The sequence below is a fragment of the Chionomys nivalis genome, chromosome X, assembly GCF_950005125.1.
Source record: "Chionomys nivalis chromosome X, mChiNiv1.1, whole genome shotgun sequence".
Lineage (NCBI taxonomy): Eukaryota > Metazoa > Chordata > Mammalia > Rodentia > Cricetidae > Chionomys > Chionomys nivalis.
The window spans coordinates 96,457,809-96,472,152 of NC_080112.1; the positions used below are offsets into that span (position 1 = coordinate 96,457,809).

General features: G+C 33.8%; 1 protein-coding gene across 1 annotated transcript in view; it reads right to left on the reverse strand.

Moving 5' to 3' along the window:
- The window catches only part of Nrk (Nik related kinase), a 100,902-nt gene that overhangs the window by 47,228 nt on the left and 39,330 nt on the right, over positions 1 to 14,344 (reverse strand). The window contains exons 3-7 of the mRNA XM_057759639.1: positions 10,640 to 10,696; positions 9,104 to 9,175; positions 4,800 to 4,925; positions 3,108 to 3,218; positions 1,595 to 1,685 (exon numbers count right to left, since the gene is read on the reverse strand). Coding sequence (XP_057615622.1) covers positions 1,595 to 1,685; positions 3,108 to 3,218; positions 4,800 to 4,925; positions 9,104 to 9,175; positions 10,640 to 10,696 — 457 coding nt within the window. The remainder of the gene's footprint in view (positions 1 to 1,594; positions 1,686 to 3,107; positions 3,219 to 4,799; positions 4,926 to 9,103; positions 9,176 to 10,639; positions 10,697 to 14,344) is intronic.

Consider the following 14,344-nt stretch of genomic DNA (forward strand, 5'->3'; position numbering starts at 1 on the left):
GTTAGGAAGTCTCATGCATAACATTGGAAACTCCAACCCACTGATAAGGAAAAATGAGCTTCCTGATAGAAGCTAAGTAAGTATCCAGATCTTCTGAATCAGGTACAAACACTATCCAGACTATCTATATCTTAGCTTTGTGCTATAAAAGTTCAGTTTCTCATTCATCTGTGGAATACATTGTAAGAAAATATTTAGTATGGTATCCTGAGAAACAGACAGAAAAGAGCTGAAGTAGACTTGGGTTACTAATTCCAAAAACAATAAGACAGGGATGAAATATGAAGTAGATTTTCAAATTTATAATAGTTTCTGGGAATCTGGAATATGGTGAACAAAATAACTAAAAAGCAGCTTGAATAATTTAGTGGAATCAGAGAAAAATGAAATAATATTTTAAGGCAGCCTTTCAGAGAGCATCTAACAAGAGGAAGGACTATTCCAAATATTTTTGAAGACCATTGGTCTCATTATCTAAAGTTTAAAAAAGTATTTCTTTACACAATAGCTCAACATTCCCACTCTCCAATAGCCAACTCAAAGGCCAAGAAAGACCTATAAAGGACATAAACCGATATACCCCGTATATGCAGGGAAAGCAAGTGTGGAAAATCTAGAAGAAATAATGGTAAATACAAGGTTTAAAAAGGCAAAGAGAAAATTATGATAAAATGTAAAATTGAAAACTCAACAATGAAGCTGGGTGTGGTGGTGCACACTTTTAATCCCAGCACTCAGAAGAGTGAGGCAGGAGTATCTTTGAGTTCAAAGCTAACCTAGCCAAGAGTGAGCTCCAGGACAGTGAGAGCTACACAGAGAGGCTCTGTCTCAAAACAACAGCAGCAACAACAACAACAAACAAACATTAACAATGAAATGGTTTGTATTTTCCTAGTGATACAAGGTACAGATTATGGAGTCTATTATCATTTTCCAGTGTCTTTCCTGCTGCTGCTTCTATAGCTGTCATGTTCATGTACTTTGCTTGAGAGATAATGTGATCTGTGCAGTTTCTGTTGCTAGTTTTGTAGCTTATGCATACAAGGCATGGCACATTGTCTCAAAACTACTGTTATTTCAATAACACACAATTGCTTTCTCATCTGTTCCACAAATATTCAATAAATATTCTTAATGACCAAAATCTCTACTCTGGTTCTGTTTATTTAGCAAGAAAATGGGAAATGCAGAATTTGGTTTCTATATTGCTACGACATCACTTCTGATCAATATAATTTCAAAGAATAAATACAAATAAGAAATTTATGTCTAAGCAATTGAAAGCTATTTCATAGTCTTCAAATATGGGCAGGAATATTTTGAAATGGTTAATATTTGCCATAATTCAATCGCTGAAATAAGTATGAGAGCTATCTCTAACAAAAGCACTAAATGACCAAAAAGCACAAGTCTATTATATTTAAAGTTAGTTTATTTGCAGTTTCAAAGAACTCATTAGGCACGCCCCTTTTACTTTCATGTCAGTTCCATGGCAAAGTTTCAAGCAAACCCAAATACTACATTGGCACTGCTATGATCAAAGGCATTCTTCTTCACATCCTTCCTCACCTCACCCTTGCAAGGATGAACTTACCTAACTTTACTTCGGCGTTATGAGTCAGCAGCACATTTTGGCCTTTGATGTCCCGGTGAATTACTCGGTGTGCGTGAAGGTGAGCTAAGCCCTGTACATACATACACATTTTAAAAGTCAAGTAAATATATAGATACGTATTATTTTTTCAGTTTTCTAGGATTGCTTCTAAGTTCTTTGGGTAAAAAAATCTTTTGTTAAGAAAAATGGTCCACATTTGGTTTTTCAAACAAAATTCTTTCTTTAGGCTGGAATGACTACAACCAGTTCCCAGAAATACTGCTTTTGGCTATAAGGAAAGGAAAATAAATCAGAATACTCATGAAAGAAAAAGAACACTAAAAAGTAATATTTATATAGATTGGGAAAATTTATCCTCCTTTATAGCCTCCATATTTCTGACTAGCCATGACAGTAAGAACATGGGCATCTTAACTATTAACTGTTTTCTTCTATTTTTTTATCAAAACATTTGTTTAGTTCAAAATATGTTCTGTTGAGTCCTGTAGACCTAGAATTTGAGCGAATAAGGAAATTCATTTTAAAGTGTGTACAATTTGTGTTGGCTTACCCTGTTGGCTCCAGCTCATTCAGCACTGAAAGAACCCCAAGACCTGGCTAAACCATGACATTGCATGCATTATTACATTTAAGTGAGATCATGCCAGACACTAGTTGGGCATTAATAATACTTTATTGAGGTTTTATTCTGTGCCAGACACGGTGCTAATGGTTTAAATAGAATCATCACTAACTTATCCCAGAATCTCTTTGGAGAATATGTTATCCTCCTATATTATGGAAAAGGAAAATGAGACATGGGGAAAACAAGAAATTGATTAAAGTTCATACAACTAACATGTGACAAACTAAAATCTAAATTTGGTATATGATTTGCATTGTTATCACAAATAAATTCAAACAAAATCGGAAGAATGCCATTCCAAAGTGTTGGGGTACTCTTCATTTTATTAATATCCTTTTTTTGATGACCCTAATGACTTAAGCACTGAGCACCAATTGAAGTTGGCTGACCAAGAAACTCATTGTTTTCATCCAATTTAATGTGAGATGTAAAAAAAAATATGGGGCTGTTTTCAAAGATAATATATGCCTTTTTAAAAGGCAGCAATGGTTTGCGGCCACACTGCATAACACTGACTTTTCATGACTAGACTTCATCTTAATCTATGATAATAGTGCTATGCTTAAAAAATAATTAAATCATAATGTCAATCCCACAATCTGATGAACACAGTAGCATGAAACTCACAGAGAGCCATTCAAGACTATGATTTGAGCTTTTGGATATCTGAAGAAATTCCTTATCACAGGTTATATCTAAAATTCTTAGTCAGGTAATATATATATATATATATATATATATATATAATGTATGTATGTAAAACTTTGTGTGTGTATATGTGTGATTGTTTGTTTATTTTATAGCTAGGTTCTTTTAAGATCAGGGATTATTATAATTATTGTAATTACGTATTATTTATATACTCACCTGAAGAATTTCTCGACAGATGTAAGCAATCCAATCTTCTTTTAAACTCTGATTTCTTGTCATCCGCACTACATCAGTGACTGAGCCTGCTGCACATAGCTCCATCACCATCTGCAGAAGATTCACAAAAGCATAGCGTATTGTATTTGTTAAAACTTTCAACAGTGGAAGGAGAATTTGTGAAAGTAGATAAACCAAGAACCACATTTGAATGGTTCATTAGCAGCTGGGGTTTGAACTAATTCATGTTTGTAGGTTGTAGTTTGAGATATTTAGAAGGAAGATCATTTAAGTTTATATATATATATATATATATATATATATATATATATATATATATATATAAAACAAATGCCCCTGACCTTGAAAAGAAGTGTGTGAGGAGGAGAAGCCTGACTGTTGACTGGTGAGAAAAAGAAGGATTTGAGAGAAAAGTTTGCCTGATATGCAAAGACTCCACAGCAGCACATTGCTAACTTTAGATTTACGTTCATTTCTTAATGGGCTAAAACGACTGAATGAACAGAATATATCTGATAACAAGAGTTAATATTTCTAATAACTTCACATATTGTGTGAAAGCTAAATTTTGTAATATTTTATGAAAAAGACAGTATACAGACAAATATTAAATATGGTAACCACAGAGTTGTGGAACAATATTTAATAAGATTACAACTACAATTGTCAGAGAATAAAGAATTCAAGCTGCCGGACATCTGAGAAAAAGAGGGTTAATTTAAACATCTTTAATTTTAACGGTTCTAAGAATTCTGGTAGTAATCTGGGAGGACCACCATCATCTGTGAACTTACTAGAAAGTCTAAACTTCACAGGCTTTTCAGACCTACTTAATTTAAAATCTGTGAAGGTGGTCCAGCATTCGGTGTTACAGAAAGTTCTCCAGATGATCCAAGATTCATGCTAAAGTTTGAATTTCATTGGAATGTGTTGCTGTAAACATTTCTCCAGCAACGAATGCCCCAATTCCCAAAATCCATTCTGTAGAATGTAGTAGGACTTTTGATTGACACTGGAATAGCCTAAAAACTTTTTATTATTTTAAAAAAGGCATTACACCAGGTTTTGTCCCAAATTCTCGTTTTAAAGCTATCATTGACTAAAACTCATTGTCTCAGACAGTGGAGCGAGTATGGGAAAAATTCTAGTAACTAATCCAGGGGATTAGTTAGGCTAGGTTGCAGTTAGTTACTGAAATTTGTATTTTTTGATATGGAATTTATAATAGTCCAGCCATGACGGCAAATCAACAAACCATTTTGCTATATTTATGCATAAGTGCACAGTTGTCAAAGCACCTAATACATAGCTATCTGTTCATGTCAAGTACTAAATCAAATTTGTCCTCATCTGTTTATTGTTTTTAGCCCATCAAGTCACCTGGAAACCAGCAAAAAGTAAAACCAACAAAGCTGTCATTTCCAGTCTGAAATTTAAATCAACAGTGTTCATGTGTATCCTCCTCCATCCCACTGGAAAGCTCCTAGTCGGGCATTTGTTATTCTTTTCATTTCTTATCATGCTGTCCCAAGGAGTCAGAATACGTTTTGCCACGCTATCTTGAACAGCTGAGGGCTTAAATTTTCTAGTCAGAAAGCAAGTATCACATCTCAACTCTTTCACTGTGTTGACTTTTCTTATAGAAAAAGACCAGGGCAAAGAAAAACACACCCAAAGTTGATGCCTATGGCCAGGGGGACTCAGCTTGAAAAAGGCACCATAGAAGGCCACAATGTTTTTGTGGAAAGAGTACTTCCTCAGCAGATTGAGTTCGGTCCTGAGATCCTCCTCTTCATCCTAAACAGTAAAACCAGACAACAAAGTTTGAAGCTAAGCAAACTGGTAGCAGTTCGTCTCAAAAGTGCAATATATTTATAAAAGAAAATCTTATAGTAAAAGTATATTCTGTAGTAATTGAAAATAAGATATCAAGAATGAACAGTGATGGAAATATCTGATAAAATTACAATTTAGGAACAAAAAGAAAGAGTAAACTAAGGATCTTTTAATTCAGAAGTTCTTAAAATGTGTCCCTTGAAAATCAGCACTACACCATGAGAAAGTATCCAAAGAGTGGTTTCATTTTTTTTTCTAATTTTATTGAGAGGCAATTTACATAATATAGACTTAAGTCACTTAAAATGGAATATCTAATTGTTTTAGTGGCATTTATATATATATATATATGTGTGTGTGCGTGTGTGTGTGTGTGTGTGTGTGTTATGTATGTATCATTGCAGTCAATCACAGAATAATTTTCCTCTAAAATGAAAGTCTATGAACTTTGGTTCATAGCCTGGTCCCAATTCTACCACAGTCATCTTAGTTCTGAGAAACCACTAATTTACATTCTATCCAAAGTACATAAAAGAAAATTTTTATTATGTAGTCACATCAGACTAGCTATTTCTGAGGTTTATACATGAAATATCCATTCATAAAATATCAGTACTTCATTTATTTTGGTTTATAATCAATCAAATGATGGGCACATTGGTTATTTCTACCTTCTGGGTACCATGAATAATGTTTCTATGAACATTAACATGAAATTTAATTTAAAAGTTTTCATTTCATTCCGGTGAATCTAGTATGTTTAATATTATGATGAAATGCCAAACTCATTTTCAACAGCAACTGCATCACTTTACCTTACCAACATAACATATATAAGAAGTTCTGATTGTTGCACATGTACCCAAAGTTGTTACATCTGTTCTTTGAGAGTGACATTATAGTAGCATGTGATTTTGAGTCATAATACCCTGGTGAGAACTGGTTTCAGATTATCTTACCAATTTCCTCTTAGCATGTGTGCTGCAAAATACTGAAATAAAAAATTCTTTGCATGTTTAAATGTTGGGTTGGCTTTTCATTATATAAGTGTAAGCTATTTTTTAGATATTCTAGATACAAATTTTTTATTAGATAGTGGATTTATAAGTATCTTCACCCCAATTCTCCGAGTTGCCTTAAACTTTCATGCTTTCTTTGGAGCACACACAATTTTACTTTTGAAAAAGTTCAACTTATTATTGTTTTAGTTTTAGTAGTTTGGGTATCTTATGCAAAAATTCATCATCAAATCAAAATCAATCACAAGTATTTACCTTTATGTTATTTTCTAAGCATTTTATACTTTGTAAAGCACTTTATAGCTCTCATGGTTAAATGTTTGATCTATTTTCAGTCAGAATTTTTCTTTTACATTTATAGAGCTAGTAGCAAAATGTTGTGACTATCCTTTAATACATTTTAAAGGTATGGGTTCATTTGATTTTAATCTTGTCAAGTAAGTTTATAAAAAATTTAGTTTTTCTAATCATAACAGTAGTACATCATGTCTATAAAACAAGTAATGATCTAGTCTCACTAATTATTTTCACAGATTCATGTTAAAAGGTTGTAGTACACATTCTGTCAGAATTATGCATGCTAACAGACTAGAGACTGAACGGATAAATGCACAATGCATATGTGCAACATATGATACACACAATAGTTACAGATAGTATATGTGGAATTTGTTTGAATCTAAGCAACTGCATATTTTTCTTTTGTAATTTTAATCAACACATAAAGCACATCTAGCTACAGAAATGAATACTTCTACATCCTTTGGTGGCGGTATAAAATTATAAAGAGTTGAGATATGGTTCTGGTGCTCAGGGGATGTTGAAGTACTCTTTTCAAGAATCACACACTGAGGCAATGGGGATGTTCTATCGGGAACTCACCAAGGCCAGCTGGCCGGGGACTGAAAAAGCATGGGACAAAACCGGTCTCGCTGAACATAATGGACAATGAGGACTACTGAGAACTGAAGAACAATGGCAATGGGTTCTTGATCCTATTGCACGTAATGGCTTTGTGGGAGCCCAGGTAGTTTGGATGCTCACCTTAATAGACCTGGATGGAGGTGGGTGGTCCTTGGACCTCCCACAGGGCAGAGAAACCTGCTTGCTCTTTGGGCTGAGGAGGAAGGAAGACTTGATTGGGGGAGGGGGAGGGAATGGGAGGTGGTGGCGGGGAAGAGGCAGAAATCTTTAACAATTAAATTAATTAATTAATAAAAAAATCAGCAAGAGAAAAAAAAAAAAATAAAACAGAAAGAAAAAAAAACCTAAAAAAAAAAAAAAAAAAAAAAAAAAAAAAAAAAAAAAAAGAATTACCAATTTATTATACCTGAAGTCCACCTAGTTAGGTGAGATCATTGAGGTGAGAAGCATAGTTTCAAAAGACAACTATTAAAAAGATAAGTTAAACTTCGTCAGAAAAGAGCAAATACTCAGTGTATTACTAATACATCTCTTTTTATCCACTTTTTCATCCCAAGGTTCCCTTTACTTAGAAAATACAGTAAAAACCAGGAACATACCCCTGTCTTCACAGAAGATTTGTGTATGTGCAACTAACACACTTTTTAGCTAAAATAATCAAGCTGATTTAGAGATGCTAACTGATTAGCTAGCAACGATGCTCCTAAAACATAATCACAGAATTCAAAATACATGACTTAAAAAAATAAAACTTCCAAGAGTGGGCTTCCCACATAAATGTAAACTCTCCCAAAACAAATAAATGAAGATCAGATATGTTTGGAAAGCATTAGTGTGTTTGCCACTCTCAATTAACGGGAAGTTGAGCTTGTAAGAAACACACAAGTACATAATATCCATCAGGCCAAGTGGGTAATTTAAAACTCTCACACATCTCCCAGTAATATGATGCTACAGTGTTTCCTGGCTCCTTGCCAGTTGATCCCAGACTGGCCTGGATCCCCTGCTTTTTGTCAGAAGGCAGCTCAAAGATGCCAGAATTCCCTTTGTAAATTCACCAAAGCTACAAGCAAAATCCCTTTTTTATATGGAAAGAATACCAGAAAGGTCTTGGAGACTTTAAAATTTTTTCATTAATATACACTTCTGAGGAAAACACAATTGGTCAAATAATTCTAGTTTTCATTCCATTTGTTTAGTGGGTTTTTGATCTACCAAAGCCAGTTACAGCTGCTTCCTCTGAATATATTTGTACTGTTATGACACATTATAAACAAAATAAGCCTGTTGTGTAACAGATAAATCATGAAAGTATTTTGCAATGGATTTTTCATATACCTAGAAAGATTCTAAATGTGCTTGTTTGTATTAGTAGAAGGGGTTATTTTTTAATGTACATGACACTATATTTATTAAGGCATAAAGGCCAAAAATATCTGAACCTTATTTATTTGACTGCAGGAGAGAAAACTAGAAAAATTAATCAAGGATTCATATTTATATGAATAATAATTTTGGTTTTATGTGCATATAATATTTTGATAGAAAACTAAGGTCTTTTGAAAACTATATTTCTGTATTATGAACTTATTCTAAAGCCAGTGATCATGGGTTAAGGGACATCTCAAAAATTCTACAAGATGAAAGTGTTTTACACTCCTTTTTGTGTTAAAGTATTGTGGACAAATATCTGAAGAGTGTTAGGATAGCACCCTGATGGCTTTTTACTTTGTATATTGACTTTGTAATATACAGAGTAGATAGGCAGAATTTGGATCATATACAATGATGCCTGTGATCAGTATAACTGAACAACAGTGATTGACTCTAAAGAAGACGTGCAACATGTAAAAAGGAGTTTGCTAAGGTCAATTTTAGGAGAAAAGTTATTCTCGGTACAGTCAACTCTTCCTCTGTTGCTAGCTAATGAGAAGCTTCTATACTCTGTAGACACACTCAAAGTTTGCCCTGCAGCCGATAATTTAGCATGCAAAGGAACATTTCTTCTAGGCCCTCCTCTTCTTTGACAGATGTTAGTGTTCAACTATGATGACTAAATCTATATGAACAGTAGAAGATATTAACGTTATCCTTTCCAGCAGGAGCATTTTGGAGGGACCCAGTATAGACAGAATGATGAACTGAAGCCTAAAATTAGCACCTCTGGAGGTGCTAATGAAGATGTTTAGTACTCACACTGTATCTCCAGCCAACAGACTTTTGATATTTATTCACTCTCACCCGCCTTCCTATTTCAGGCAAAGGAGTCTGGGGAGAAAAGCAAGGAAAATACTCTCAGACCTACTAGTACACTTTTACAATCATTTATGCTGACCTATTTTTGGCTACTTTAGCACTAAATTGTAGAGGAATAAAACACCACTCCTTTCTTACTTCCCATTAATCATACTAATTTAAAAATTGAGCCCCCCTCCCTCTCTCTCTCTCTCTCTCTCTCTCTCTCTCTCTCTCTCTCTCTCTCTCTCTCTCTCTCTGGTTTTTCAAGATAGGGTTTCTCTGGGGTTTTTTTTTGGAGTCCTGGCTGTCCTGGAATCAGCTCTTGTAGACCAGGCTGACTTTGAACTCACAGAGATTTGCCTGTCTCTGCCTGTCAAGTGCTGGGATTAAATGCTTGCACCACCACAACACGACAAAATTCAGTCTCTTATGACATGTGTAAAGTGATCACTAAATTCATGTTAATGGATGTAACTGACACATTAATGGGAAATTTTTATAATAGTAAAGTGCTATTTTCCACTTAAAAGTGCAGACGGTAAATATTGAGCATCTAGAGGCTTAAGTTTTAAATATTTCAACAAAGATTTAATGTGGTTCTAGAGCTCCTGAGTTAAAAGAAGGAAATATGTATTTTACAAAATATTACTAAAAACTGGTGGGTTATTTGGAAACTATGCTTTAAAAATCTGCAAAACTCCTAAACCCCCTGAATCTCACATCGGTTTGCAACATTTGACATTTGCTGGCAAAAGAAAAGTACTTGACTCTTTCTCCACTTTTCAAAGTAACATTTCATTGTAGGATACAGCAGTGCCATAAAGCTACAAAGTCTTTCAAATATTTTTCCTTTTGGGTATAATAAAATAAAAAATTTCTTAACTTCTGTTATGTTCATGTTAATATTATTTTGACAAAGTGAATTACTCAAGCTAAAGAAAGAGGGCAGAAATCAGTCCTTTACAAATTCTTTGACAATAGATTATGAACTGTGAGGCAATTTTATGAATATTAGCAGGAACAGTGCCAATTAAATGGTCTCTTGCTTGCCTGTCTGAAAATATATGAAAAGCGTGCATCTTTGACAACTTTCCTTCTACCTGTCATTGGCGATCTAATGGTCTCAACTCTCAAAGAAATTATCTGAGGAAAAACTAAGACAGAGTAGAACACGATTACCACAATACTAAAGGAAGTATTTTCGTTGCTAACCCCAGCAATAGATAACCACTGAAACTAGAGGGCAAGATAGGCATTTTCTCAAGTGGCTTATAAGGTCAAATACTTGGAATTTATGATGTGAATGAATCATTTTTAATGTGAAAATAAAACAAACCAGTAAGTATAATACATTGTTAACTGTGATTACATAATTACAATTATTTCAGCTTAACTCACTAGCATATAAAATCATGACTTCAGCACAGTGCTTTTAGAGTTGTTTCTCCCATGCACACAGTATATGAAGTGCACAGCATACAGAGAGGGCATTACCTTCCGGGCATTCATTACTTTAACAGCTGTGAATGAACCCGTCTTTTCATGGAGTCCCTGAAAGAAAGGATAGTGATAAATGTCAAATGTTTGCTATTTACCCAGCTACCAAGAAACTAACAAAGCAAAATATATTAATTAAAGTCAAAGTCATAGCATGTTAATAAATAGGTATATGTGTTTATAGCAAACATAACTATGTCATCAACATTTACATAAATCTGAAGCACTTCACTGGAAATGAAGCAAGCTTATTAGGTAGCTTAGATGTTTGTGCTTATGTTAAGCAGTGGACATAACTGATCATCTAAATTACTGAATATAACTAATAGTGTCGATTTGTGTTCCACCGAAGAATCCGAATGGAAAGTGCACATCTTCAATTAAGACAGCAACAAAAGGAAGACATTTTACTCTACACTTTTGACCACATTTATGTGGCACTGTGCGGAGATTATCTTCCTATTGAATATTTCTTCATACACACAATTTCTTCCATAGTGATCACTGGTAAGAGTGACACATAATTAATTCAACAGCCTCTTAACTTCTTAATATGTCTTGAATCATAGGAACCAAAATCGTATGAAGTAAGTTCTGGAAGACTTTTTTCTTACTGGCATCACAATGATGTCTAACATTGTAATCTTAGGCTAAATAAAAATCATAGATTATAATAATATCAGAGTAAACATATAGATTTTTTAAATTAAAGCTTATTTTGGATGCTAATTTAAAAAAAATATTTCATGCTGTGTTAATAGAAAAATACTAGTCCAGTGTTACTATGAGTAAGCTAAGTGGAATGCCTTATATGATAGTTCTCTAGCAGAAAATTATTCTTGGACTATATACTAAGTTGAGCAGTAATTTCCCAAATTCCAAGTTCACCTTGTACTCCAGATTGTGGCCTTGTTTGGTTATACCTGCATTTCTCTGTAGGCACAGTGAATTACATCTTTCCTTTTTTTGATTCTAAGAGTTTATTCACGAGTCAAACTGCTATTCTGTTCATACTACTATTTTGTGTAATATAAAGCATTTGGCAGACTAGCAAAGATGATAATCATATATCATCTTTTTTGATTGACAGCAAAATTTAACACCTTGCAAAATTAGAACTCCATCACCACCATATTTGTGAACACATATTAGTGAGGTAATTGAATGTCACTAAGTGCTAGTAATCATGGTGTAAAGAAGCAGTTTGTTAATATCCTCTCAATCTGTGATTGACTCTCATTTCAAAATTACACACAATTTGTACTAAAGTTGAGTTTCAAGAATTTACTCACTATTCCTGAATGGAAACTAGACCCTAGGTCTTCAAATCATTTAATAGGTTAAGACAATCATTACAAACTTCCACAGATGTCCAGCATATATAAAAATAAATATTTATAAAGTGTTGCGATTAAGATAATGTTTCAGGTAACATTTGTATACTGATTTTTTTAACATTTAATATGAAATAATTTCAAATTCAGAGATTAGTTTAAAAAATATTTCAGAGTTCCTATGAATTCTTTTTCAGTTTTCTATAATGTTAGTATATTATGTTACCATAAAAACAGTAAATTAATGTTGGTATGATATTCCTTTAAACTATAATACAGTTTATTTGTGATTTTCTTGGTCAACCACATTGTATAATGTATCTCAGCTTTGGTTTGTCTGATGCTTTCTTGTAATTATTCTGAGGTTGCACACTTGGGCAAGAAGTCCCTTTTTATCACATATATTAGGGTAAAGTGTATTACAACGTAACAATTATGATGTTTTGTCCTTGATCACTTACCCTAAAACCTATGAAGTTTCTCCAGTGGAAGTGACTGACATTAACTGGGAAGGATAAGGTTATTCCTGACCAGCTATTTAGAGAATCTAGAAGGCACCTCTCTGAAATAAACTCATTGTTCAGTAGTGCCATCTTGTGGTTTGCTGATTATGTGGAAGCTGTTTTCTGATAAGAGCTGAAGGTTCTGTAGTGAGAGATGTGTATCATTTGTAATGTGGGGGTTTAATGTGGCCTTTCTTTTTTCGGGTACAATTTGTGTTTTATGTATGTGAAATTTTCTGTAAATGTATGCAGAAAATGCTAAGAAATCAGATAGGTTTTCTCTAAAATATTAAGAATTGTCATTGGTTCTCATGAGTATTGAAAAGTCCACAACTATAAATTGGATTATGTCATCCACTTTCCATACGGAAATATCAACAATATACAGAAGCCATTAGTTGGAGCGGAATAATAATCTTTAAAATATAAAACACTCAAAGATAATAGAAAGATAAGCTGTCTGGAGTCACAATTTTTAAGATGTGTATGCTTATGATAGTTAGGGAAAAGAAAACTCAAAGAATAGTTACTCATATAAATTCTTGAATCCTTAATAGAATCTCTTAAAGGGTTCAAGACAATGAATACAGGCTACTATTTTTTTTAAAAAAAAGACATAAATAAGGCCCCAAATAGCTGTACTAGCAAATTATAATGTCTTCAGAATTAAACATGTATTCTTTTTACATATCTATTTGAAGTAACTCAGGAGAGAACATAAACCCCTCAATGTGCTAATTTCAACTTGGCAAAGATTTGTGTTCTTAATTAATTTAGGTTAATCAAATAAACAGCATTATTTAGTTTGCTTCCTCTGGGAAAAGCAGAGTTCATTATTGTGCTGTTGGTCTTGAATGTTAATATCAGCATTCTGAATATATCTTACTAACAAAAAATGCTACATATCCCTAAATTGAAGACAGTAGTCACAAACCTGTAGATATAATGTATACTTACATGAATGTATAATATGTAGATTTAATGTATACTTACATAAATGTAGATATATGTATACTTATATAAATGTAGGTAGTGTTTCTTTAATTGGAGACTAAACCTTGATATGCACAAAAGGTAAGGGGAGGTCATGAACACAACGTTGAAGGTTAAAGGAAGACTTGTACTACTACTTGGTAGTCAGACTCCTCCAATTCCCTTGGGAAGTCAAATTACTACACTAAAGAATAGTTACAATTTGTGGAAGCGTCTTGAAAATAATAAAGGAAGGCTCATTTGAACACTAACATTCCAAAAGTAAATCTAACTGAACTTGGAGCTACAGAAGAAATATATGATTTAGCGGTGTCCACATCACCTAACACTCAGCCTTACCAGGTCTTAACTAACCAAGAAGTCAACCATCTCTCCAAGCCCAAATTTCCTTTCTGTTGGCACTGATCCTTTCAAGTAAGCCTTTCTTCCTCTTTATTTCATACTTCTTCCCTTCATCTTTGGGACTGCTTAGGTGAAGATGAGTGTCTGTTCCAGTTATTTGCTGATTTCCATTGGAATAGTTGGGAAACCGTCATGGAAGTGGCACAGATGTCAATGGGAACATGAATATGGCGCAGCATTTGAAAAGATTAGAGATTAAATCGTGGTCTCATGTGGATAGAGCTTCATAAACAAATACTATCAGGCAATGATGACTGGGGAAACTCAACCCACCAAACACAAAAACATTAATAATGGGGGAATGAGCATACAGCAAAAAAAAAAAAAATGAAAACAGAACATCAGAGCACACCTGCTTTGGTCATATCTGAAATGTCAGCGGGAAAGTAAAATCTTGCTGAGAGGGGGAGAGAAGACATCGCTGACGAAATAAGCCATTAGTTGTCTACTGTATGACTGCCTTCTGTTAG